The 25,486-nt window shown below is 50.5% G+C and overlaps 1 protein-coding gene across 1 annotated transcript in view; it reads left to right on the forward strand.

Annotated features, from left to right (window-relative positions):
* The first annotated feature begins 479 nt into the window (after positions 1-479).
* The window catches only part of LOC116946636 (angiopoietin-2-like), a 35,587-nt gene continuing 10,580 nt past the window's right edge, over positions 480-25,486 (forward strand). Inside the window, exons 1-4 of the mRNA XM_032961745.2 lie at positions 480-1,774; positions 19,850-20,071; positions 21,830-21,951; positions 22,213-22,448. Coding sequence (XP_032817636.1) covers positions 1,337-1,774; positions 19,850-20,071; positions 21,830-21,951; positions 22,213-22,448 — 1,018 coding nt within the window. The 5' untranslated portion in view covers positions 480-1,336. The remainder of the gene's footprint in view (positions 1,775-19,849; positions 20,072-21,829; positions 21,952-22,212; positions 22,449-25,486) is intronic.

The following is a 25,486-nucleotide window of genomic DNA, read 5'->3' on the forward strand; positions in this document are numbered from 1 at the left end:
CTGCTTATTCGTACATTTGGACAAAAATAATAAGTAGAACGATATTGGCTTTTAGGTCTTGACACGGCCTCAGTGAGAATTTTTAACTGAAAAAAGTAAAAGTTGTTTAAAGGTCCTGTTTGGCACCAGGTGCCCCTTGAGCTGTTGACTATGGAGAGCTTGTGGTGGTGCTTTTAAAATATTCTGGCCACCTGGCACGGCTATGGATTTTATAACCGGTCTGACTTATATATACACAGACACATATATATAACTGGGCTGCCTTACCATACCTAGCTGAAGTCATCCACCAGACTGCACGTGTCTTCAGGGGAGCTGTGTTAAGAGGAAGCCAAGTAAAATCTAGAGTCCATACCCCTGTGTCGTAACACCTCCCTCCGCATCGTCCCAACTGCCGATTAGACGGGCACGGCCATAGGGCCCCCCCACCCACCCAACTCCGCCTCCTACCACCTTCCAGAGCGTGCCCCTCGATTGGGCTGCCCGACGCGGCCGATTGACAGAGTTTGAAGCGCAAGGCGGGCCAATTTGGAAATCAGTGCGATCTGTGCCTTTCAGAGCTCCAGGCCGCATGTCTTGGATCTCATTCAACCAAAACTGGGCTGGGGGACCGGTATTTAATTCTGGCAGCGAGGGCTGAGCAACAAGTGAAAGAGAGAGAGGGAGCGAGAGGGAGAGAGAGAGAGTGTGGCCGGGTTGGGAGTCGCTTTCCAGATGCAGGGCTTGCGAGCTGCAGTGCGCAACACGGGGATCGGGCTGACGGCGTTTTTTGCAGAAAAGGTAGAGTCTGCTGTTGTAAACGACCTCTGAATTGCGGTGTCTGCTTTGCGACAAAAATAAAAAACCGTTTTTTTTGGAGGGTCTGCAAAATGTTTGAAATTTTTGGTTTTGATTTAAAACTGTTTTGCGGAGTTTGCGCACTGTAAATAAATATTGAGGACCGCTAAAAAATAAACTCCTGCGGTGACGTTTGAAGATATAAATGTTACTCATTTAGCAATTTACAAACATAAAAAAACATGTAACTATAAATCAGTTCCTATAAATCTCTGTTTGTAAGATAATAAAAAAGTGCTTTTAGAGTTAATGGGATTTTTTTACAGCAAACCCATCGAGTTGAGGCTATCACAAACTGCAGTAAATTAACCAGACCAATATCACAATCTCGGATCTGCCAGCTCTCTCGTATCAAAGACCCAGGGCTCTGGGCAGCAGCAGCAGTACTCCGCGTAGCTCCACGAGCTCTCGTTATTTTTGGATTCTCCGCCGAGCGTTCGCTGCCCCGACGCCGGGCGTCCGGACGGCCTCCTCCGCCGGGAGGGCACGACGAGGACACATGGCCGTGCCGGACGGGGGGCGGCTGTCCAGCTGCTGCCTGCTGCTGCTGTTGGGGATGAGCGCGTGCCGAGCGCGGGCCCAGGGTGGCGCGGGGGCCTCCTCGGCACGCGGCGGTGCCGGCGCCGGCCGCTCCGTCGGCTCGGCCTCCTCCCCGTCGGGAGGCGTGGACGCCTCGGGCCGGCGCTACCACCGGCTTCAGCACGGCGCGTGCACCTACACCTTCCTGCTGCCCGAGCTAGGGGCGGCGGCGGACGGCTCCGGCTGCAGGGCGGCCCCGGTGGCGGGGGGCGGCCCCCCCTTCCCGTCGCCGCCGCACAGCGGCAACGCCCTGCAGCGCGACGCGCCCCCGCCCCCCGCCGCAGAGCCCGACTGGGCGCTGCAGCGCCTGCAGCAGCTGGAGGTGGCGATGGAGAACAACACGCACTGGCTGCGCAAGGTAGGCGGCTCCTCCGGGGCTCGCGCGTGTTCCACTTCTGGCGCGCGCTCGACCTGCGGCTGAACTAGAGATTGGCATGGCCACCGCCAGCCTCCCATCTGTTGTAGGTGCCCCCCCCTCCCCCCCCCCCCCGAGTTAGCTGAATGGCATTATTCACAAATCAGTTTCCTTCGAAAAATGATTTATTTTTTCAACTGCATTTTTGTGTTTTCTTTGACAAAATAAATGACCAAGTAACCGTTGGGGAAATTGAAAATATATTGGGGTTTTTTTCATGCAGGGCCTGTCATTGAATGCTGTCAGAAAGTGATTCGATTTTTTGCAAGTGTGTAATTTTTGTATTTCATCGCCATGTGTCCACGAGTGGCAATGTGGCCTTGTGCTCCCCAGGATGCGTCAGAACGCATCCGAGCTCCTACATCTCGGAAAGTCAAACCCTGTTACACATTTCCTGGCTATGCCCCCTTATCCATCCAATGCGATTTTTAATAATGAAATAAAAATCAAGCTTCTGCTTGGTCCAATTTTACAGGAAAAAATTTAATAAATCCCCCAATGAATTTTTACTTCATGCTGTACTTCATGTATTTTTGCCAACTCCAGTGGCTTTACACTTGTAGATTTTAGGGGAAATGAAACTGCGGCGAAATTGGACTTTGACGATTAAACTGCGCGGTGAATTGACGGCTTACTTGGTGCTGGTCCGACCGCCGCGTGTCTCTCACGAGCCGTGTTCAGGCGCTGCACGCGGTGGCTGAGGTGCGGTAAACCTTTCGGTTCACCTCCCGGTAAACTCTGGGGTAAGCCACGTTCCTGCTGCGTCCTCTAATCCGTGATCTCCCGTCTCGTGGCGTGAGCCAGACTCGCAACCTTAGACTTGCGTTCGGGACCAGGCGCATTGGCGTGGGCGCGTGTCCACCTCCGCAAAAAATTTTAGAAAATCCTTGAATACGGCACCTTGCTCAGGAAACCAGGCACTGACCCCCTCCGCGTTACGAATTTGTATTTTGCTGAGCAGTCGTGTCCACTAAGGCTCGGGTTGAAAAGCAGCTGATTAAGGAGCCGCCGATACCCCTTTTCGGGAGTAAAAAAAAAATCTTTCTGCAATTAGTACTTATGATGTGGGGGGGGGGGGGGGTTATGTAAACTGTGCTGTTTTTGCGGTGACCTTTCAAAAGTCGCATGCATGTAAGCGGGATGAGGGCACTACCACACACTCTATTGCTCTAATCTAAAACAGCACATACGCCATCGAAAAACCAGAGAAGCGAAAAAAAGAGACAGACAGCGTTTGTCCAATTAATAGGGCGTAACATTAAACTGGCGCATTGCTGCCCTGCGGTGTAACGGTCAGCAGCGCACTGGACTTGGCAGCCCGGAGGTCACCGGTTCGATTCGATCTCGCGGCGCTGCAGTGGTAAACAACGGTTGCTTTAAATCGTAAAAAAAAATCTTGCCGATTGCCGGGTACAAGCCCAGTTATAGTTGATAGGCGGGGTCGTGTGTCGTGTGGGGAAAGTAGTGGGGTACTCCAACACCTTCCAAGACGTCTGGCTTAAAATAATCTCTTGGAGGGGCTGTCTCCAAGCTGCCCTCGAGTAGAGGTTCTTGTGGTAGCAGTGGTTTGGGTAGCTTTACCTTTTTTTTGATGAAACTGCCTGCACTAAGCATACATAGCCTGCACCTCATCACTCTAATAAAAGCTTCGTTTCACCGGAATAACTTTGCTTTTTAGTGCAATCATTGAAGAATTTATTTATTTACTTATGGGCTGTGAATAATTTTGCAAGAAGCAGCCACATATGCCGCGTTGAGCAAGGTGGGAGGGCTGGCGGGGGGCGGGGTAGACGAAATATATTATGCAATTGTTTGCGAGAAATATTTTGGAATTGCGAGTTGGCGGGCATGCCTGCCTTGCCTGCCTGCGTGCGAGCGCGTGCGTGGGTGAGTGCATGCGTGAGCGAGCGTGCGTGTGTGCGAGCGAGTGCATCCGTGTGCGAGTGCGTGCGTGAGTCCGTGCGTGCGCGGGTACGTGAGTGAGCGAGCGAGCCCTTCGCTCGTGGCGCTGTGCAAGACGCGGGGTCAAGCGCGGGGGGGGTGGTGGGGGTACAGCGCCCGAGTGTTTACAGACGCGGCGTGGGGACCGCAGACTCCTTCGTGTTCACACGCCGTGGCTGAGCTCAGCTCCGTCTGGGGCCCAAGGGTTTTTCAACGCCACGCGGCATCGTGCGTTTCCCAACGCGTGCGCGCGTGGACGGAAAAAAAACGCGGCCGCAGCGCTGGGAAGGAAGCGGTCGTCGTCGCTCGGGCGGCGCTGACTCAATTCGTAACGATGCCGAAAGCTGCGAGAGCACGCAGCCGTTATGCTGCTGCTGCTGCGGCTGCTGCTGCTGCTGCTAACAAGTCGAGAATCGCCACCGTGGAAGCAACGGTCAGCAACGCAGGACTTGGCGATCGCTCGCTCATATTCAATCTCCCGGTGGGGCAGTTGAAGCAATGGGGAAAAGTTTTTTCTACTTGAAATCCACCCCCCCCCCCCCAACTCCATCTCTGTCCACCGAGCAGTATAAAAGGGGTTCAAGACGTCTGTCCAGTGGGGAAGAGTAGGCCAAATACTATCTAGAGGGGGGGGGGTACCCTTAAGCTCCCGCTAGTGGAGGCCCTTCCGGCAGCAGTGGCGTGAGCCGGCAATTGCAGGGCTGCACCTTGACCTTGCCCCCCCCCCCCTCCACTGCACGCCCCCTCCCTTTCAGTGACATTGCAGTCCTCAAATCTTTTTCTCTCCGCTGGTGCAACAGCAGCAGCAGCAGCTTGTGTGTTCTGCACAAACGTAGAAATTGTGCAAATTAATATTCATCAGGGATGAAATAAAAAAAGTTGTACCAAGAAGAGGGGTCTAGAATGGAGCTGGCGAAAGGTCACTGGTTTTAATGACCCTATTGGGGGTCAATTAGTGCTTGAGAAAAGGCAGCTTACTTGCAAGAGGTAGTTCTCAACTGGACATGTCACCTTTGTTGATGAATGATCCTCTGACCCCTGGAGATCGAGTCTATACTTTTCTGTTTCTCTCGCGCCCACGGGATGGAAGCCTGCGGTGTTTTACGTTTGCCCTGGTTTCTCACTGCTTGCAAGACGAGCGTTCGTTGCAACACTAGCAGCTGTAGCAGCTGTCGCAGCAGCGCCGGCGACAGGGGCACAACGTGGCGAGAGAACGTGGCGGTGGTAGTGGTGGCGGTGGTGTGGTCAGAGTTGGCCGGCGTCTGTCGATTAGCCAGAGACGTACAGTGCGTGGTGGCTAAAAATACTCTGACCCACTGCTCATGCACGGTATCATCTGTGCTGCTTCGGGGCGTAGGGGGCATGAGCGCGGGAGAACAGCCACCTTCTTCCACTACCCTGCTGAAAGTTCAGGCCACCTCCCCTCCAGCCTCTCCTCTAATTGTTACATTCAGTTCTGCAAATTTGGTACAAAAATTGAGGACAATTAAGCGATGGGCATCGCAGCCTTTCTTCACACACACGGCGGTGAGAGCCAGAGCAGAACGCACGACAGCCGCAAGCGGATTGCAACGTTACTCATTCTGCTTAGCGTTCAACATTTGTTTTGCGATCGTTTGACACTGGCGAAGTTGTGCCCCCCTCCCCCTGCCCTCTCCCAAGTGGTCGAACTGTCCCTGTATAAGACGGCGCTTCCCGCCACACCAAGAATGCCTACTTGCACTTTTCACAGCATGGTTCTTGAAAACGCGACATTTCCACAGAAGGGGACGCAGCAGTTACCACGGAATGCAGGACGAATAGCTTTCATTCTGGGGCTCCTACACTTCCATTTCTCCCGTTGGCTCCCCATTGATGGGCGCCACGGTGGCGAGATGTTAACTACCTTACCTGGTATGCAGGAGGTTGTGGGTTCGATCCTGATCCTGACGCCTGCATATATGGAGTTTGCGTGTCTCTCTCCATGGTTACGTGGATTTTTCTCCGGCTCCTCTGGTTTTTCCCTCCACATGCGTTTCTAGCATTTGCCTGCTATACATTTCCACACGATAAGCAACTTCGTTGATCTATCATTTGTGGCCAAGTTGCTTCTGAAAAAGAGCTGTATACCTCAGCGGGCCTTACCTGGCATGCCTTACGGATTGGCGTGCCTTGGTCCTGCGGAGCTGGCCATCACTGCTCCCGTTCACACGGACAAATATTCCCGGCACTGCATCAAAAAGAACAATTAGGGTGCTTGGCAGGGGATGATGCGGTTCCTTAAAGCTGTGCTTGGGAAATATTGCTACGAGTTAACGCTTTGCTGACCTAAAAAAAAAATCGTGAATGAAATAAGAAATGAAGCCTCCATTCACACAGCACACCTCCTCTTGCCCCTGAAGCACAATAAAAAAAAACCCTGCAATACGCAATGTGTTTTTGGCCGACCGCCGCAACAGAAAACCGTAACGCATGCGCTTTCGCTGTGCGTTCTGTGGCTGGTGTCGTGTAATGTTCACCACTTTTTCCAGCGCCCCAATAACAACCACAGACCCAAGTTCTGCTGCATTTGGGGGTCGCATAGCCAGACATGGTGCGTTATTAAAGAGTTCTTGATAGCCTGGGACATTGCGCAGTGTGTCAATGCCAACAACATTACCCAATACCACCACAGACTACCACCACGATACCAACACGGCTACTGTCCAACATTCTGGCAACCGCTCCTGCCATCGCTACCAACATAACCACGATCAAGACCACTTCTACTGCTACCAACAAAGTTACTATAACCAGCACCACCACCATTACTACCAATACCCCCATCAACACCACCACAAGCAAAGATACCACTACCAGCGCAACCACTGCCAACATCACCACTCTCACAGCAACACCAACCACTCCTCTCAACACTGCCACTACTAACACTACCACCAACATTACAACCGCTAGTACTACACCCACTACCACCAGCAGCAGCACAAACACCCTAACAATCCTCACCATGACGACCATCGCCACCACCACCCTGCTTTGTGGCGAAATGCATTTTTGTACATTCTGCTGAGGCCCATTCCTTATAATGGGGGTCAGGGAACACGTGTCATGGCTGCACATAACGTGTTCTTCACGGTTTGGCAAGTTATGTTCTTGACAGAATTCAAGCACTGCCTTTAGCAGCAGCGGTAATTCGACAGCGATAAAAAAAGTATTCGGTCATGCGTGTGCAGAACGGAAACAAATAACATTGTGTACGCAAACAGATAGGTTCAATAGTAACACATGAGAGGGACCCCGGCCCCCACCCCCCCCAGAATGTTTTGCATGTCAAGATGGCATGTCAAGATGACACGCATATCTCCTTGGGGGTGTCCGTTATGATCTGTTGCTAAATGCTGCGAAGGTTTTTGCAGTTTTGCTCTATAGGTCTCCAAAGTGTTTTTCGGGTTGTACTGCAGTGCTGCAGTAGAAACCAAGGACACTTTTGACCGCTGCATTTCTGCGGATAACATTCATTTCCACATGTAACATCATCATTATCATCGTCGTCGTATGTCACTACAAACTTAACGTGAAGTTGATTCGTATGTTCACGGTCAATTATTCAAAATTATTTTCCATCAAAAGTGTTTACACATTGCTTACGCATTTTTTTTGCACCGCGTGAAGCCCGTTTAGAGAATCGTGGAACCGTTTCTTTTCGCCGTATCAGAGAATTAAACTTGAACTTTGTTCTGGGCTGCGTAAACATAGCTGCGTATAAAACCGCCCACTCATAGGCAGCATGATATTTTGATGCAAAACAAATGGCCGAGGCCAAGGGGAAGAAGAAGAAGAGGAGGGGATGGAGGGGGGGTTAAGTATCAGGGGGTGAATGGAGCTGTGAGTCAGCAGTCTTTCCTGACAAAGTGCTGATGTCAGCCAAGCTTCGCAGAGAGAGAGAGAGAGGGAAAGACATAGCCACTGGCAAACTATCTATCTGCAAAAATAAACTCCGGAAGCAATAGTTGATTAAATAGTTTAGTGCTCCTTCGCCATTTTTGACTGAAGATGAAGCTAAACAAAATCCTACATCCTCATCGCATAACAACAAAGCTCATGTCCCCCCCTCCCCCAGCCCGCCGCCGCCCCCTCACAACATTTATTTATGTTTTTAAACATGTTTTCTGGACAGTGTACATGTAACGATAAAAGGATGTAGCTTCGTGTGGAATCCGGTTGCTTGAACGTTTCTGGTTAAATTGCCGCGGGTTTACGACGGGAGGGTCAGGCCAGGGTCACCCGACGAGCTCTGTATTTCACGCTAAGAAGAAATGACACTTCTTAATTTTTTTCTTTCTTCTCGTCGTTACACTGTGTGCCCCCCCCCCCCCCCCCCCCGTTGGCCGTAAACTTGGCAGGAAATTGGCTGACGCACACGGTAGCTCCTCGGAAGACCTGGGGACAGAGGCTTTGTTGTGCTAAGCGCTCTTAACTGCCGCTCACGCGCAAATCCCCTGGCACGACAAGGAGCGGCAATTATATTAAAATGCATTCTGGTTTATTTTGGGTCAAAACCACGAAAAAAGTTTTATTGGCCCTGCTTAAAAATCTTAAATGCGCAGCCCTGCAATTGCCCAGTCGCACCAATGCTGGCAGAACGACCTCCACTTTGAGGCGGGGGGGGGGGGCACCCTACAGAGCCCTCTCCACACAATACGTTGGGCCTAGTCTTGCACGCCGGCCAGACGTCTTGAGAAGAGGTGACAGTACCGACACTTTACCCCCCACCATACGCGACGCGCCGACCGACTAACTTTGGTGGACCTATTCATACGTCTGGTTGAACCAGGGGTCGGCAACCTGCGGCTCTTTTAATTGACTGCTTCGTGACGTGATTTAATGAGGGCCATCATCTTCGTATTCACGTGCATTGCGGCTCTTGAAATAGTTTTGTTATCGAATTCGAATTTTAAAAATGGCTCTCCTTGTCATTTTTATTCCCTGATCCCTGGGTTGGAGAGAAGAAAGTGGATTGGAAAAACTTGCGCACTGAGTCATTGGTCTCTATTTTTCAAGAGGGTCCTGCTTTGAGTTTTTACTTTAAAGAAGTTTTCAGCCAATGAATTAACATTTAAAAAATGTCACACGTGGAGATCGAACCATACCGGCCACCTCTGGGAGTCCAGTGTGCTAACCATTGCAACCAGGGCTTTACACAACTCGTTAAATTAGCGTTGTGGTGTTAATGCTTCATTACGGGATGCCATCTTGGCTCATGCGTACATTTATCCGCATATACTGGTGATTCGTGGGAAAAAATAATTTTGACAAGTTTATCTTAACTCTGCCGCAGAGGCTGGATATGTAATTTACCACCTGCTCTTGCGTTGCCCAGTTCTGTATGTGGGAGAATCTATTTAACATTTATTGAAAATTAATTCTGTGTTGTGTTTGTATGTTGAGTAAGGCACAAGGCAGGCTTCGTCCTTCCTGACTGCAGTTACTGGGAAGTTAGTTTTTGGAAGAAAAAAAACAAGTAAAAAAACTCCTTCAAATTTGTATTGAGATGCAGTCACATTCCATCATCATCACCGGCTATGGTCAATCCACTGCTGGATAACGGCCTCCCCAAGCAGTCACCACATATATCACACTCCTGCGATGTATTAATCTGGCTAGCATCTGCACATGAGCTAATTTCATCGCTCCACCTCCCTGGCGGGCTTCCTCTTAGATGCGTTCCATTCCTTGGCTGCCGCCCCTTCATTATTCTTGACCATTGGCCATCATCCCTTCTGGCAATGTACCCTCTCCAAGCCCAATTAAGTCCATTTACAGCGTTTGTTATGCGAACTGAAACTTCCAAAAATATGTGATGACGCTTTGAGTGGCAGATTTGTGCCAGTAAGTCGCCGCGTACATAGTGCGCGGCTTGCGAATGGAAGGTTTAAAAATTTCAAAAACCCAGTTGGGAGCTGGCTTAGGCCATCATCCCTCCATAAACAGTGGTTGTCCTATGAAAAGTCTCTTCCTCGCCAGGAGAATGAGGAATGTCCACCGGGGTCTCACGGTTGTAAGCAGAAGAGTGCCCGCTCACGCCACTGCTGGGGGAAGGTGTCGCAACGAGAGGGAGCTCAAGAGAGCCCCTGCAGAGAGTATTTACGGCCCTGTGCTGGCATGGCCGTGATGTAATAGGGCGCTAAAGCACTTAAAACATTTGTTTCTCAAGAGGTTTGCTTTCAAATGCAGTCTAAACACCGATCGAGTGGCACATAAATGGAAACCACGGTCCTCGTTAAAGGGTGAACTGGGTCACAGCCACCCAAACTATTACTTTAACATTTTCAAGAGTTGTAATTATTGGCAGGAGCTTTCACGCAGCACCTTTTCATCTAAGTGGACCCTTATGGCCATGTCTAATGGTGATAATCAGCGAAGCCTCCGGGCTATTTGCGTTGTAATGATAACGCCGGGAGTTCTCGTGGAGACGAGAAACGGAGCCGGGTGTCCCTGAAGGAAAAGCCCAAGCGAAAGACAAACACATCCCGCCCTTCCCTTCTTCACCTCCCACTCCTTAAGCACACACACACACACGGTGGCCGCGGTGGTGACGTGGTCCAGCGGTAGCACGTTTGTTGCTTGTGGCAGAGCTGGGCGGTTCGAATCCCGCGGTCCACCACGGTTAATTATGCGGGCGGGGGGGGGAGGAGAGAGTCTAAACCGTAAAAGATATGCGCGTACGTTAAAGATTTGAAATAATTATACGCTATTGTGTGCCGGGCCAAATTTTCAAATATTGTGAAAATGTATTCGGAAACGCAAAGCGATTGTCGCCCCTGACTGCGAAAGGCATAGAAATAGAGTACTGAGACTCAGCGATGCTTTCCTGGGTAAATCAGCGTAATAATAAATACTGTCAAACGCATCCATGCTACGAACTCAACTACAATACTACGAACTCAACTACCATACAAGGGGAAGTAGCACATCTCTTGAGTTTTCCCTGCTACACAAATGTACACACACACAAGAATACATACATCCACACTCTTGCACACAAACCCACATGCTTGCATGCAAAGACATAGATCCCTCATGTAGGGGCAAGTGTTAGCGAGCACCTATTGTTGAGGGCGACTGCCTCCAACTGCCGAGTCGCGTCCTTCACGAGCCTCCTCCACAGAGCCGATCTTGACACCGCTGGTACCAGTCATCGGCAAGTTCAATCACCCATTTATACCCCTCTATCCCCCCAAACTAAAGCTGTTTGGGCATGCGGTGGCTGGTTATGCGGGCTACATGACCCAGTCAATGAAGCGCCAGATTTGTCAAGGATTCGTGAGCTCCTTACATAATCCAGCCTGGTTTAACCCAGGATGGATTGTCGGCAGGCCAGCCTGAATGTTTCCGACCGGTGCAGATGTCCCATTAGAGGAGTCCACTTTTGCAAGAGAAGGGAGGGTATGACTGTGGCCGAGAAGACCTGAAGCTTCATATGCAGCGACAGTCGAGGCAGTTTCCACACAGCATCGTTTCGCAGCTGATGAAAATAAACTACTGATCGACTGATTCAGAGTGAGCCTTCTACTATCACACCGGATCTGGTCATAAGCATACAACCCAGGTACGGAAACTTATCCACTCTCTCCACAACTGCCCAGTCACTCATGGAGAGTAAGCCTTCTCATTTTGGGAAGTGGGATGTTTTAGACATTGGGAGTGGGCCTGGAACTTTCTGTCAGCTAGCAGATGCGCGAATCACAGTACTGGACCTCACGCATTTCCCCTCGGCATCACGAGGAGGAGGGGGGGTGATGCCAACCCCAGCTGCACGTAATGATTAAATTCTTGCTTGCATCTTTAATCAGCTAGATGAGACCAGGCTATTGTGGATTTGAATAGAGTGATTGAATAGATGTATGTCAGTGCAGTGGAAATATGGCAGGCGTAACTTAAGAGATGGCAAGCCGATGGTCAGCGGGCACAGCCCAATGGTAGGTCCTGGTGCCAAGGACACAGGCCCGCATTCTCTGTTCCATCACTATGTCGTCCAGCATGAATCACCACACACACAAAGACACACACGCGAGCGCACGCGCATTCATGGACCCCACTTTGGAGGAACATTGTTGCGTCTGCCTGCACTAAATCAGATCCGGAATTGTACACAGTCCAGACGAATGCTGGGGTCAGAGTTTTTAAGTCTTTGCATATTTGTCTTGTAAGCCCATTCATTAGACTGCGCTGCCCAGGCAAGGCATTCAAGGCAGCACATTAAAACACTGCCCCGTCTGGATATGTACGTGTGTGTGTGTTGAACTTCTTTCGCACCGTACGTAGCCAACCATGCTAATTGGAGATGCGGGGGAAGAACAACAATGCATCTAATGAGAGTCCCATGAAGTGCTCATTATTCGCAGTTATCTGTCTATAGATACCCCACAAGGGTTGCCAATCTACTAAACGTGCAAAACACCAGGACACATCAAAGGAAGAAGAAAACTACACGTAAATGCGGGTACGCCAAATAAACAGGCATGTCATGTGTGGTGGAGTAAAGCATGGGTACGTCTTTAAACCCCCCTGCCTCTGTTCACTCAGCCGTACATCACAGTCGTTCTATTGGCAAGTTGAGCGTGGTGGGGCAGAGTGTAGGTACTCCAGTGTGGAGGAGATGGTCAAAATACCCTCTACAGGAGCTCTCCCTTCTGGTAGCAGTGGACAGTGAGCAAGTAATTCACCTTTACCTTGCATTGACATCTTCGGATCGCCTTCTACCAAGTCCTCTGAGGTCAAGGGCTCATTTCCTGGGGTGGTGGGGCTATTGCCAGTGCAGCTCCCCCATGCTATGAAATGACGCTTTGCCTTTGCGAATAAGACAATCGTTAGATATGTTAAGCCCGTCTTGAAAGCTGAACTCTTTCAACTGGCTTCTACCCCCTAGATCTGGATGTTTACCCTGCAGGTTCTGTTCATTTCCTGCATTCCATACATGGTGGCGCAATGGGATCTTTGTAGGAAATGCGCCCTACAAATATACATTGTGTTTAGGCTTTTAAATAAAGATTTTCTCTATACAGTATATTGTAGTGTAACTTCTTCCTATTATTTTAGCGAGGTATCTATGAATGGGTCGGCCCGTACTGTATCGCACCCTCGTCTCTCATTCCCTTCAATTGGCGCGGGGAGTTTACGTTACGCGATGTGGGGGGAGCGGGGAGAAGGGAGGCAATGCGGTAGGTCACGGGGATTAGTGTGAAAAGGCCAAATCGCCCAATAGACTCTCCCAGCCCCCAAAGGGTACAGCACATCCGTCCAAGTGCCACCAGCTGTGGGTCAGTTGTGTCTGTTGTGGTTTGTTTTCCAGGAGCCGTAAATGGCACGTGGCTCCGGCTTGGAACGCGTTACATGGTGTACTTTTCTGTCACTACTTTGCTGAAGCAGCAAACATCGCGCACGCAGATCCGTTGAGGCACTCATGAGAGCACCACCTCGAGGCCCAACTCTTGTTTTCCTATAGCGTGGGCGAGTCTACCCATAGGACAATCACTGGCACTTATTTTAACGTCAAAGTCAAGCGTCAGGGATTTCCCTTTCACATGAGCATTGGGGTAGTGCTCACCTCCTATTTACAGCCCTGAGCCAGTGGTGGAAATTCCACATTCCTTGGTGGTGGGGGGGGGAGGGCGGGTCTCTCCAGAGGACAACCACTGGTGACTTTCCCAAAAAGTGGTACTCATTTTATTGACACTGGAAGGAAGATGGGCCGAGTCAATCCCGAACCAGAGATTGAACTCTCAACCTTCCGATCGCAAGCCGTTTTGCCCTGCCGCTGAGCCACCTGGCCAGATGCCGGGCCTGACCGTGCTTACATGCGAAGTGCGAATCTATATATACATTTTCACACGTGATTAATGATGTTAAACTGCGAAAATTGAGAGCAAATATATAAACAACGTTGCCCATTATTTAATGTTTACGTTACACAATTTCTCAAACGTGCGATCGTCCAAATCGACCGCGAGAAAACCTGGAACCTGAAAAAAAAACTCGCGAGTGGCGTCGCTCGCGATATAAACAGGGGTCCATTACTTGGCTGAGCTCCAAAGGGCCGATCTCTGTTAGAGCCATAAATCTGCCCGAATTCAAGTGAAAAATCTCTGTGCCAAATGCCAACTCGGTAGCATTATAGGGGCTTCTGGAAACGATCCATACAAGATGTTCCCAGTCAAAATGTTATGTTTGAGGTACCATAAAACCAAATGTGGGCAAACACAGACTCAGTCGGGGAGGCCGAGGTGGTAGGGGGAAGGGAAGCGATAAGGTTTGAGCCGCTGCCTATCTGCACGAGGTGTCTGTGTCACTTTGTTCCTGCTCGTTATACGAGCCCCGTTATCTTGGAGTGGGGGCCTCCGAAACTAAATTCTAAGCAGCCAATGTCCGTTTTTTTACGAAGGGGGATGAAAAAAAACTCTAGTGTTTATTTTACATTTTTGTTGAGTCATAAGATGCTGTTTTGAAGTAACAAAAAAAGGGCAGTTACAGTACGTTGAGTTGAAACATACTTTTGCGGAATTATTTTTCTTCCAATTCCACAAAGTTGCGTGCAAGCTCGTGTGGCGTTATTTAAGTGAATGTTCAGATTTCAATTGATGCTCCACACATCCAGACCACTTCACCGAACCCTTGTCCAGACGTGTCTTGACCCCGTGACAGATAAGCCCCCCTCTCTACAACATTCCAGCGGGCAATCTGAATGAATCTGTTACATAAATCTACATTTTCCTCCAAACTAACCCAACCCTCACCCCCTTTGCCTGCACTTTTATTGCCAAGAAAAATTACGTCCAAATACTGCATATACAGATTGTCCTTGAAACAGAATATTACCAAAAAATAATGGCATGGCCTCTTAAAATCCAGTTTTAAATCACATTTAGAAGCAATGAAATAACACTAGAATTAATCATCTACTTTGATAGAACCCAAAATTAACTATATTATTGGTTCTTTCGGTAAAGTCACGTAGAAAGAACCAAGAATATGAATCCCTGCAGTCACGAAAGCTTTAAATCCAAAATTAATTGTTACAACAAAGTGACCGGCAGACCAAATAAGGCCTTTAATCTTATCAACCTAAATAGAGTTTAAGCGTTCTTGCAAGCCTCTAACCGAATTGTGATCATATCACCATGTGAAGTTTCATATACGAACGTATTGTGACATGTTGGTCTGACGTTAATGTCTGTGCATGTGGGAAACTGCAGGACTTAGCAGACAGAAGCGTCTGCAAGCACAGACGTGGATGTGTAGTTTGTAACGATAAGAAGATTCCAGGCCCTATAGACCGTCATTTCCTAGGTCCGCAGAGGGGTTCGGAGCCTTTGGGCTTCAATGACAACCCACGAAGAACTAACCTGGAATAACATCTGAACTACTCTAAGTAAGAAATATAGAGAAAATAACCTTCAGGTTTTTTTTTTCTTTCAAAAACGTAATTTTTTCTAAACCTCTTCATAGGACCCACGTTATCCGTGCATTTTCCACCTTTGTCCGGATACGAAGCCATCGCGAGGCAGAATCTTAATGCCCCTTTGCTGCTTCCAACGGGCGAATATTGCCATGTGCATTATTATTCGCGGTGACTTAAACATTGCCAGAAGGGAGCAAGATTCCAAATGTCTCCCCGGTAATTGTCCTCGTCTCGTGTCGACTCCAAAACGCTGGGCGGTTATATTCCTCCTGAAGACGGGCTAGAGACGAGATTTTTCACACATGCACACACACAAAAAGGCTAGAAATATGGGATTTAGTCAAATACCGTACAGTGTTATGTATGCACTGCATGTTGAACTTCTCGCACCGTACGTTGCCAACCGTGGCTAATCGGAGGTGCGGGGGAAGGACAACAAACTAAACACCCAAACAGCAGCTCTTACAGCAATGAGTTTCCAATGTAGATTTACCAAAGTGCATATACGTAGAATTGAAAAGTGCATGTGTAAAGTATTATCCATTCTTAATGCTATAACATGCTAGAAAACAGTCCCCTCGTGCTACATTAATACTATAAGAGAATAGGTGTTCCCCTTTTTTCTGGCAACAAAACAGGTGTTAAGATGTTAAAACACTAAACTCAAACGTTTTACAAGGAAGCATGTGCAACTTTAAATAAATATAGACAACACGTTCTACTTAATTAAATATACTTTCAAATAAATGTTTTCTCTTACATCAGAGTGCAGCGCCACATTAAATACGCACTACAATGACAATAGTTTAAAGCGATTTGAAGCATGTTTTATATTTTGGGGGGGGGGGCAGAGCTTTGTGACGTCATATTTGAGGGGGGGGTCTGACTTTTTGTGACGCCGTGTGATGAGGGGGGGTCAAAAATGGTCCAAAATCGCGTGACGTCATTTATGGACGGCCCCGAAGTCAAGAATGTCCCGCGCATGACGTCACTCCACATGAGGCCCACCCCCCCACGTGACGTCACTCTACATGAGGCACACCTCCCGCGTGACGTCACTCCACATGAGGACCACCCCCCCTCAATAATATTCATGAATGGGTGGATTTTTACACTAACGCAGAGGAAGATCTAGCTGAATTAAATAATTCATGAAGCAAAGTCGCTTCAGATATGACGTTTCTTTACAGAAATTGACGGTAAAAAATAAATCTACGCAGCACACTGCTACATCCGTGCGTGACGTCCCTGCAAAAGAGCCCCCCCCCCCTTCATTAATATTCATGCCCGCGTGTAAATTTACATTCACGCACAAGGTCGCGCACTCCACATGCCGCACCCCTCTCCTCATTAATAATCATGAGCGGGTGACGTCACTCCACATGCCGCACCCCTACACAATAACGATGAGGGGGTGACGTCACTCCACATGCCGCACCCCTCCACAATAACCATTAGCGGGTGACGTCACTCCACATACCGCACCCCTCCACAATAACCATTCGCGGGTGACGTCACTCCGCATGAGCTGAACAATTTTTCTATTGAATATTCCAGATGTACTGCAATATAAATCGTCCTTGGACGGGCAATTTTAAAAGCTAGTACATTAATAGGCCAATAGCGCTAAGTTGCACAGTATTGTCCACCACATTGATTTTTTTACCGAAATTGACACAAATCAAATCAAATAAAAAAAATGTTCTCGCTCCCAAATGATTCAAAGTAACGTTTTCTTACCTCGTCTTCTTCTTCCCTTTCCGAAGTAACTCGAACCCTCGGGGCGTTATCACGAGAATCTTCGCCGCTCCAGCTGATCCAGGAATCGCGTTGGAGGATCGTGAGGGGGGGTGGCGGGGGGAGTCGTAAATGAAGTCTTCTTTTTGTGCCGTAAATCGACAATTGGTCGTTGCACTTTAATGTGGACGTCGTAAAGCCGCGCGCGCGCGCGAATCTGACTGTCGTAAACCTGGAGCGTCACCGTAGAAAGTTTTCGCCCAAACGTTTTAAATCGACTTTTTTTTGAGCGGCATTAAAAAAAAACATTCGTACAATCGATACTTCGTTGCATGTTAACGTTTTGGAAAATTGTTACGCGCTCCAAAAAAAAAGGGGGCTTTTAAAAAAAGAACAAAAAAATCCGGAGAGTAAACCACGAAGTGACGGAGACTTCCACGGCGCCTGTGCCAGGCTAGGTGCACTTTGAGGCCACGTGAAGTGTCGAAGTCTCGCTGACAGGAAGAGGTCTCGGGACAGACCCAGCAGGTGCCATGGGTTGGTTATAACTGAGATGACCGGCAGATGCACCCAGCTGTTCCCCGCTACAGACACACTCACACTTCTTACTCTTTGGTTAATTCGGTAAAGTCACGTAGGTAGAAAATAAAATAAAACAAACAATAATATACCGCGACGTTCCGATCGCAACACAAGCGGTCGTCCTCAGGCGGGAAAAAAAATAATCCAGTAGTGGAATTGCTGAACCAGCGAGAGAGCTGTTAGGGGTCGTCCATAAATGACGTCACGCACCTGGGGGGGTTGGGGTGGGGCAGATTTTTGTGACGATGTGTGACGAGTGGGGGGGAGGGGTTGAGAAATGTGACGTCACATCAAAATGCGCAACTTAAATAAATATAGAATTGTTATAACAACACTAATTGTTATAACAACACTCCTACAACATCAGAGTGCAGCGCCACATTAAATACGCACCACGATGATAAAAGTTTAAAGCTATTTGAAGCACGTTTTATTTTCAAAATGGAAATATGGTTTGAGGGGGGGGCAGAGCTTTGTGACGTCATATTTGAGGGGCGGGGGGTCTGACTTTTTGTGACGCCGTGTGACGAGGGGGGGGGGGGGTCAAAAATCGTCCAAAATCGCGTGACGTCATTTATGGACGGCCCCCTTGCAACAAGAACACTCACACTTGCTCCATTCTAGTCTGAGATGATGATGGTGATTCATGGCCAGACCACGAAGGGCCTCGCTGACTACGCGGGCTTTGGCGCCCGACCATCGCACGGGTTGCGCCGCGTGCGATGGTCGGGTGCTGTAGTCCGACGTTTCGCTCCACGTGCTGGGAGTTTCTTCAGGAACTGACTCGGATCAGCTCAATAAGCTGTACAGCATTGCCGGCTGCTGACGGTCTTGCCACTTGTTCCTGATGCTGATTGTTTCAAGTTTTCAAGTTTCATGTATTAGGTACAGCCCTGTGAGCCATGCGGCTCTTAAGTCGGGTGCAACCGCAACAAACAAAATATGAACACAGAACATCTTAAAGCGACGACGAGCAACAGAAACATCCTGGAATTCAACCAGCAAATATTCCACGCAAAAAAAACGTATTAAAACGCTTGGAACAGCTCTCTCATCTAGGCCGGCAGATTTAGGTTTTTTTACCTTTAGGGAGCGCTATCCCTTTCATATGCACACGTGGTGGAGTTTTCACCCGGCGCTCCGGTTTCCTCCGAGACAAACAAAACACTTTTTAACAGGAAGCTTTAATATTTTTTTTGAGCGGAGAGAGTGCGTGGGAAGGAGGCGTGAGGAGGAGGGGAGTGGGATTTGAGGAGAGAGGTAGGCAGGATAAAGTCTACGGAGGCTTTTGAAGACGGTGAGGGCGATTGGATTGGGAACCAGGGGAATGATGCATAGCTTTCAACCGGCACGGTTTACCCCGTATTCTTGTGCAGGGAGAGATTGACTTTTCAGGTCCATACAGCGTACAGCCGTTTCAATACGGGCACAAAAAAAGATAAATTGTCTATTTGTTTGTGTTTCTCCTTTGCGATGGGACTTTGTAGGATGAACGTTGAGATTTATAAGGGGCACGGGGTGGCCGATAAGGTCTGAATTGGTCTGTAATGAGGTAGGACACTGATAAGGGGTTGACAGGTATCGTGATGGGAGGGAGTATTGCGGTATTGGGGGTCATGTTTATGGTGCGGGTGAGAAACCTGGCAGAGGTGTTTTGATTAATCGAGAGTTTGTAGAAGCGGGATTCGGGGGGGGGGGAGGCATTTTGAGGGATGGGATGAAGGCACAAAACGACGGTCTCGGCACAAAAGCCGGGGTAGGGAAATGGTGAATGCGGGAAATTTAAGTTGATTTTGTTTTGCCAGGCGAGACCATGATGAGTCTCATTCGCACGAGTGACGAGTCGCCAAATTTACAAAAGCAAAACAAAGCAGAGCGATTAAGCAAATAGAAACCAGAACAAAAATATCTCTGTCATATGACAAATAGAAAATATGTTGCACAGATGGAGATACTAATAATTAAGATATATAAGGCGCCCCTCAATGGATCTCGGAGGGCGTCAATAATTTAAACGAGGGAAGCAAGTAAGAAGAAACTGGGGGAGAGAACGACTAATGTGACGAGAAGAGAACGAGTGAAAGAGAGAAAGTGAAATCTTTGTAAACAGGTGATGGTTGAGGGTTCTTCGGGCGAAACTTTAATAGCACCTCCATCGACTTGGGACAGATTCCTTAACCCTCCGAGGGCAGAGAAATCCCCCCCCCCCCTGAAGAGTTGCGATTGTGATGAGCAGTGGGGGGGGGGGGGGTGAAAGTCGTCGTGGGTACGACCTCGATTGGTAACGGGCGCGGCACGGCCGTGGTTGGTGCCGCACGCAGCTGGAGGACTCGGTGAGGGTGGAGGGGGCGACGTCGCAGCAGCAGCAACAGCAGCAGCAACAGCAGCAGCGGCAGCAACAACAGCAGCAGCAGCAACAGCAGCAGCGGCAGCAGCAGCAACAGCAGCAGGAGCACGCGGCCGCCGCCATGCTGGAGATGGGCACCAGCCTGCTGAGCCAGACGGCCGAGCAGACGCGCAAGCTCACCCACATGGAGACACAGGTGGGGGGCTCACCCACATGGAGACACAGGTGGGGGGCTCACCCACATGGAGACACAGGTGGGGGGCTCACCCACATGGAGACACAGGTGGGGGGGGCTCACCCACATGGAGACACAGGTGGGGGGCTCACCCACATGGAGACGCAGGTGGGGGGCTCACCCACATGGAGACACAGGTGGGGGGGGCTCACCCACATGGAGACACAGGTGGGGGGCTCACCCACACGGAGACACAGGTGGGGGGCTCACCCACATGGAGACACAGGTGAGGGGCTCACCCACATGGAGACACAGGTGGGGGGCTCACCCACATGGAGACGCAGGTGGGGGGCTCACCCACATGGAGACACAGGTGGGGGGGGCTCACCCACATGGAGACACAGGTGGGGGGCTCACCCACATGGAGACACAGGTGGGGGGCTCACCCACATGGAGACACAGGTGGGGGGCTCACCCACATGGAGACGCAGGTGGGGGGGGGGCTCACCCACATGGAGACACAGGTGGGGGGCTCACCCACATGGAGACACAGGTGGGGGGCTCACCCACATGGAGACACAGGTGGGGAGGGGGGGGGCTCACCCACATGGAGACACAGGTGGGGGGGGCTCACCCACATGGAGACACAGGTGGGGGGCTCACCCACATGGAGACACAGGTGGGGGGGGCTCACCCACATGGAGACACAGGTGGGGGGGGCTCACCCACATGGAGACACAGGTGGGGGGGGGCTCACCCACATGGAGACACAGGTGGGGAGGGGGGGGGCTCACCCACATGGAGACACAGGTGGGGGGGGGCTCACCCACATGGAGACACAGGTGGGGGGGGCTCACCCACATGGAGACACAGGTGGGGGGCTCACCCACATGGAGACACAGGTGGGGGGGGGGGGGCTCACCCACATGGAGACACAGGTGGGTGACTGGAGTGACTACGAGTGACTAAGGGTGACTAAGGGTGACTAAGGGTGACCACGAGAGACTCAGGGTGACTAAGGGTGACCACGAGTGACTAAGGGTGACCGTGGGTGACCACGAGTGACTAAGGGTGACTAAGGGTGACCACGAGTGACTAAGGGTGACTAAGGGTGACCACGAGTGACTAAGGGTGACTAAGGGTGACCACGAGTGACTAAGGGTGACTAAGGGTGACCGTGGGTGACCACGAGTGACTAAGGGTGACCACGAGTGACTAAGGGTGACCGTGGGTAACCACGTGTGACTCAGGGTGACTAAGGGTGACCACGAGTGACTAAGGGTGACTAAGGGTGACCACGAGTGACTAAGGGTGACCACGAGTGACTAAGGGTGACTAAGGGTGACCACGAGTGACTAAGGGTGACTAAGGGTGACCACGAGTGACTAAGGGTGACCACGAGTGACTAAGGGTGACCATGGGTGACCACGAGTGACTAAGGGTGACTAAGGGTGACCACGAGTGACTAAGGGTGACTAAGGGTGACCACGAGTGACTAAGGGTGACTCAGGGTGACTAAGGGTGACCACGAGTGACTAAGGGTGACTAAGGGTGACCATGAGTGACTAAGGGTGACTAAGGGTGATTAAGGGTGACCACGAGTGACTAAGGGTCACTAAGGGTGACTAAGGGTGACCACGAGTGACTAAGGGTGACTAAGGGTGACCACGAGTGACTAAGGGTGACTCAGGGTGACCACGAGTGACTAAGGGTGACTAAGGGTGACCACGAGTGACTAAGGGTGACTAAGGGTGACCACGAGTGACCGCGCCGTCGCAGGTGCTGAACCAGACGTCGCGGCTGGAGATCCAGCTGCTGGAGAACTCGCTGTCCACCCACAAGCTGGAGAAGCAGCTGCTGCTGCAGACCCAGGACATCGGACGCCTCGCGCAGAAGAACAAGTGAGGGCGCCGCGTCGAGTCGCACTGCGCGGCCGTCAGGTGGAGACGATTCCCGGCAGCTCCTCAGTGGCGCGGCCGCCGTGGGTGCAGCGAGGGTCCGGACCCCCCCCCCCCCCCTCCACTTGTTTAGCCGTGGCCGAGAGACGCCGCAAACGCGCGTCGTGCGTGTGACCCCCTCCCCTGCTCCCTTCCCTGCCCACTCCACTGCCCCCTTCCCTGCTCAACTCCACCCCCTCCCCTGCCCCCCTCCCCTGCCCGCAGGGAGCTGGAGGTGCGGCTGTGGGAGCTGGGTGATAAGCACCACGCGGAGCTGCGCGCTCTGCGGGAGGAGAAGGCCGAGCTGGAGCGACTGGTGGGGAGGCAGAGCCAGGCGGTGGGCGCGCTCGAGCGCCAGCTCGGAGCCGCCACCGCCAACAACTCGAGGCTGCAGCGGCAGCAGCAGGAGCTGACGGAGAGCGTGCGCACCCTGCTCGCCCTGCTGCCGCAGTACGCGCAGGGTGAGCGGCGCAGGCGACAGCGTCACCCGGGCACCCTGCGCGTCGTGCCCCCGCCGCCGCCGCTACAGCAGCAGCCACTTGAATCCACGGCCACTACAGCCGCTACGAACACTGCCGCCTAGAGCCACCATCACCACAGTCACCATCGCTACAGCCACCATCACCACAGTCACCATCGCTACAGCCACCATCACCACAGTCACCATCGGGGTTGTCCCACATGCGTGTAGCTATATTGTTTGTTGCATCACGAGGGCGTGGGATACTGCAGCATGTTCACAGTATAATACATTTAGTGTGTTTTATAACGACAATATGCATCTAAGCAGCCACCTAGGAGGTGGCCATGTAAGCTCAAAGGTCAAAACACTGAGCTGGCACCACTGAAAAGCTGGATTAAAATTTGGGTTTCAGCCACCCATGATTAATCCATGTTCTCAAGTGTAAGAAGTGGATGGTCTCAGGCACAATAAGCTATCATAATATTCAAATTGGCAATATTCCAGCTACGAGAATGAAAGATTGGCTTGACCATCTCGTGACGGTTCCATACACGAGTGTGTGGGAAAGTGCGCTCCATGCTGTGTAGAGCACGGTTCGGCAGCCTGCACATCCGCAGCCGCATGCGGCTCTTTAACGACTGCATGCAGTGCGGCTCTTTAAATTAGAAGGAAATACTAAATACTATTGTCTCTTCTTGTTATTTTCGTTGCCGACCCCTGACCACGGAAGTCTAGTTCAACCATGGGCAGGGGTGGGCAACCTGCGGCTCTTTTAAGGACTGGCTTCGTGACATTTTTTTTTTTATTAAGGACCCACCGTCCCTCATTCAAATTGCATTTCGGCTCTTGAGGGTTTTTTGGTGTTGTTACCGAATGCGAAACAAATTGCTCTTCTTGTTGTTTTGGTTGGCGACCTCTAGTGTGGAGGATCAAAAAAAACCCACGTAGAGACACAGGTGGGGGGCTCACCCACATGGAGACACAGGTGGGGGGGGGGCTCACCCACATGGAGCCACAGCTGGGGGGCTCACCCACATTGAGCCGCAATGCTTTCAGTCGAAACCATTATCTGACAATCAGGATGCACTGCTCTGCAAGACTTCCACATGGATTCTTCATCTCTTGATGACAGGCCGCTATCCCAACTGGAATAAATTGTGGGAAATAAAGACCAAGTGTGAGTAAATAACCAAAAGCAGCCTTTAAGAGCAGCCGAGTATCTCAGAACGCTGTACATCTTGGGGCAGGGGAAGGACCATGGGATTACATGTACAATTCTGAAGGTATAAAATGTTATACCGCAAACAAGCGGAGGGGCTTTATGGGAAAACCATGGGATTAATATCTGCGTACAGTTTATTTACATGGTAGCAAGGATGGAATAATTCATGCATACAGTACGCACGGGGATTTGCGGCACAGTTCTTTGGGGAATGAGTGGGAAAATTAGTCGGAGGCGGTAGAGAAACACAAAGTCTCAATTCCAAAATAAACAGCGGGAGGGAATTTATTTAACCAGGTGAGGACCTGCCTAAATACGCATCAATCCTGTGGCGAGGGAGCCCCCCCCCCTCCTTGTAAGGTGGACAATAAAAGTAAAGAGGCAAAGGCGCGGCCCTGAAAGTGCTTGCGCATGCCACTGCTGGTGGAAGGGCCTCCACTCCACTTGAGGGAGCTCTAGAGAGAACCTTTCAATCGGAACTCTAGCCTACTCTTTCATGCTGGTCAGACACTTTGGAAGAGGTGTGTGTACCCGCGCTTTACCGGACCATATGCGACCTGCCGATCGACTGCGGTGGACACATTTATACTTTTCGGTGGACAGAGGCGTGGGCGGTAGGACAGAGGCACGAGCGGGGGGGGGGGGGAAATTTAAGAAACCTGTAACATTGTTTCAACTGCCGTGCCATGATTCAAGCCGCCGACCTCTAGATTGCATGTCCAATGTGCTCGGGCATTAGACCACGGCAGCATCAGTGGGTAGACGGGTAGACAAGGCCCTATCTTTGAAACCAGTTCTAACAATGTCTGTGAATGACGAGAAACTCAGATTTTAGATGGAAAAGTGCACGCAATTATTCACTTACCTAAACACACACCCCGCGCTTCGAGCTCAAGTCCGTGGGATACTGTACCTTGGAATACTTTTGCATGAGCTCTTTCAGTTGGACAGCGTTGTTTATTTTCTCAAAATTGTTTGAGAAACCAAATATTATCAAATGCGTTTATCGGCCCGGCCAATAGATTGCTTGGCCCGCATCACCCTACCCGTTGCGCTACCTCTGATGTTGGCAAGCGCTGATTTAATTTGCGATCCAAACGAATTTAAATGTTCGGCTCACGGCTCCTCCGGGAAGGGCGTCAGGAATGGGGCTTAGGTTTCGGCTGCCACGCGTGTATGTTCTGCTCACGAGATGAGCGACTCAACTTACATTGAGGCAAATGGAAATTGACTTGGCCTCGGCCAGTCATTGTTTACGTCGCTCAGGTGAACGTTTGGCGCCGACCAGTTCATTCTGGATCTGGGCCAAAAAATATTTGGGAATCATAATTGTTTCTTCTCATGAGCATATTAAGAACAACCTCCATGCATCGTTATTGTCATCGTCGCCACCATCGCCACCAGCACTACCACGACCAGCACCACCACGATCATTATTGCTGCTACCATCACTAATCACCGCCATCATCATCATCATCCAATGTCTAACCTTTCCATTGTGCCACCATCCATCACGGTTCTGCGATGCCACAATCCATCCCACTCCTGCACACGAATGGACCTTACGACTCCATCTGCACAGGTGATCGTTCTTCGCAATTCTGCTGTTATATAAAAAAAAGTCACAGAGTGACGGAATGTGTTTTTTGGTTGTACGGCTTATTGTTTCGCAACGTCTTGCTCCACGAGCTTGGAGCAACTTCAGGAACCGAGTTCAGTTCCAAGTTTGAACCACCCATTCATTTACCCGAGGGAGCTCCCTGCACGTGGAGTAAAACGTCTGACATCTCGCGAAACGGCACCGCGGAATGACC

Source organism: Petromyzon marinus, chromosome 27 (genome assembly GCF_048934315.1).
Source record: "Petromyzon marinus isolate PM22_M1 ecotype Great Lakes invasive population chromosome 27, UKy_Petmar_22M1.pri1.0, whole genome shotgun sequence".
In the NCBI taxonomy this organism is placed as follows: Eukaryota; Metazoa; Chordata; class Hyperoartia; order Petromyzontiformes; family Petromyzontidae; genus Petromyzon; species Petromyzon marinus.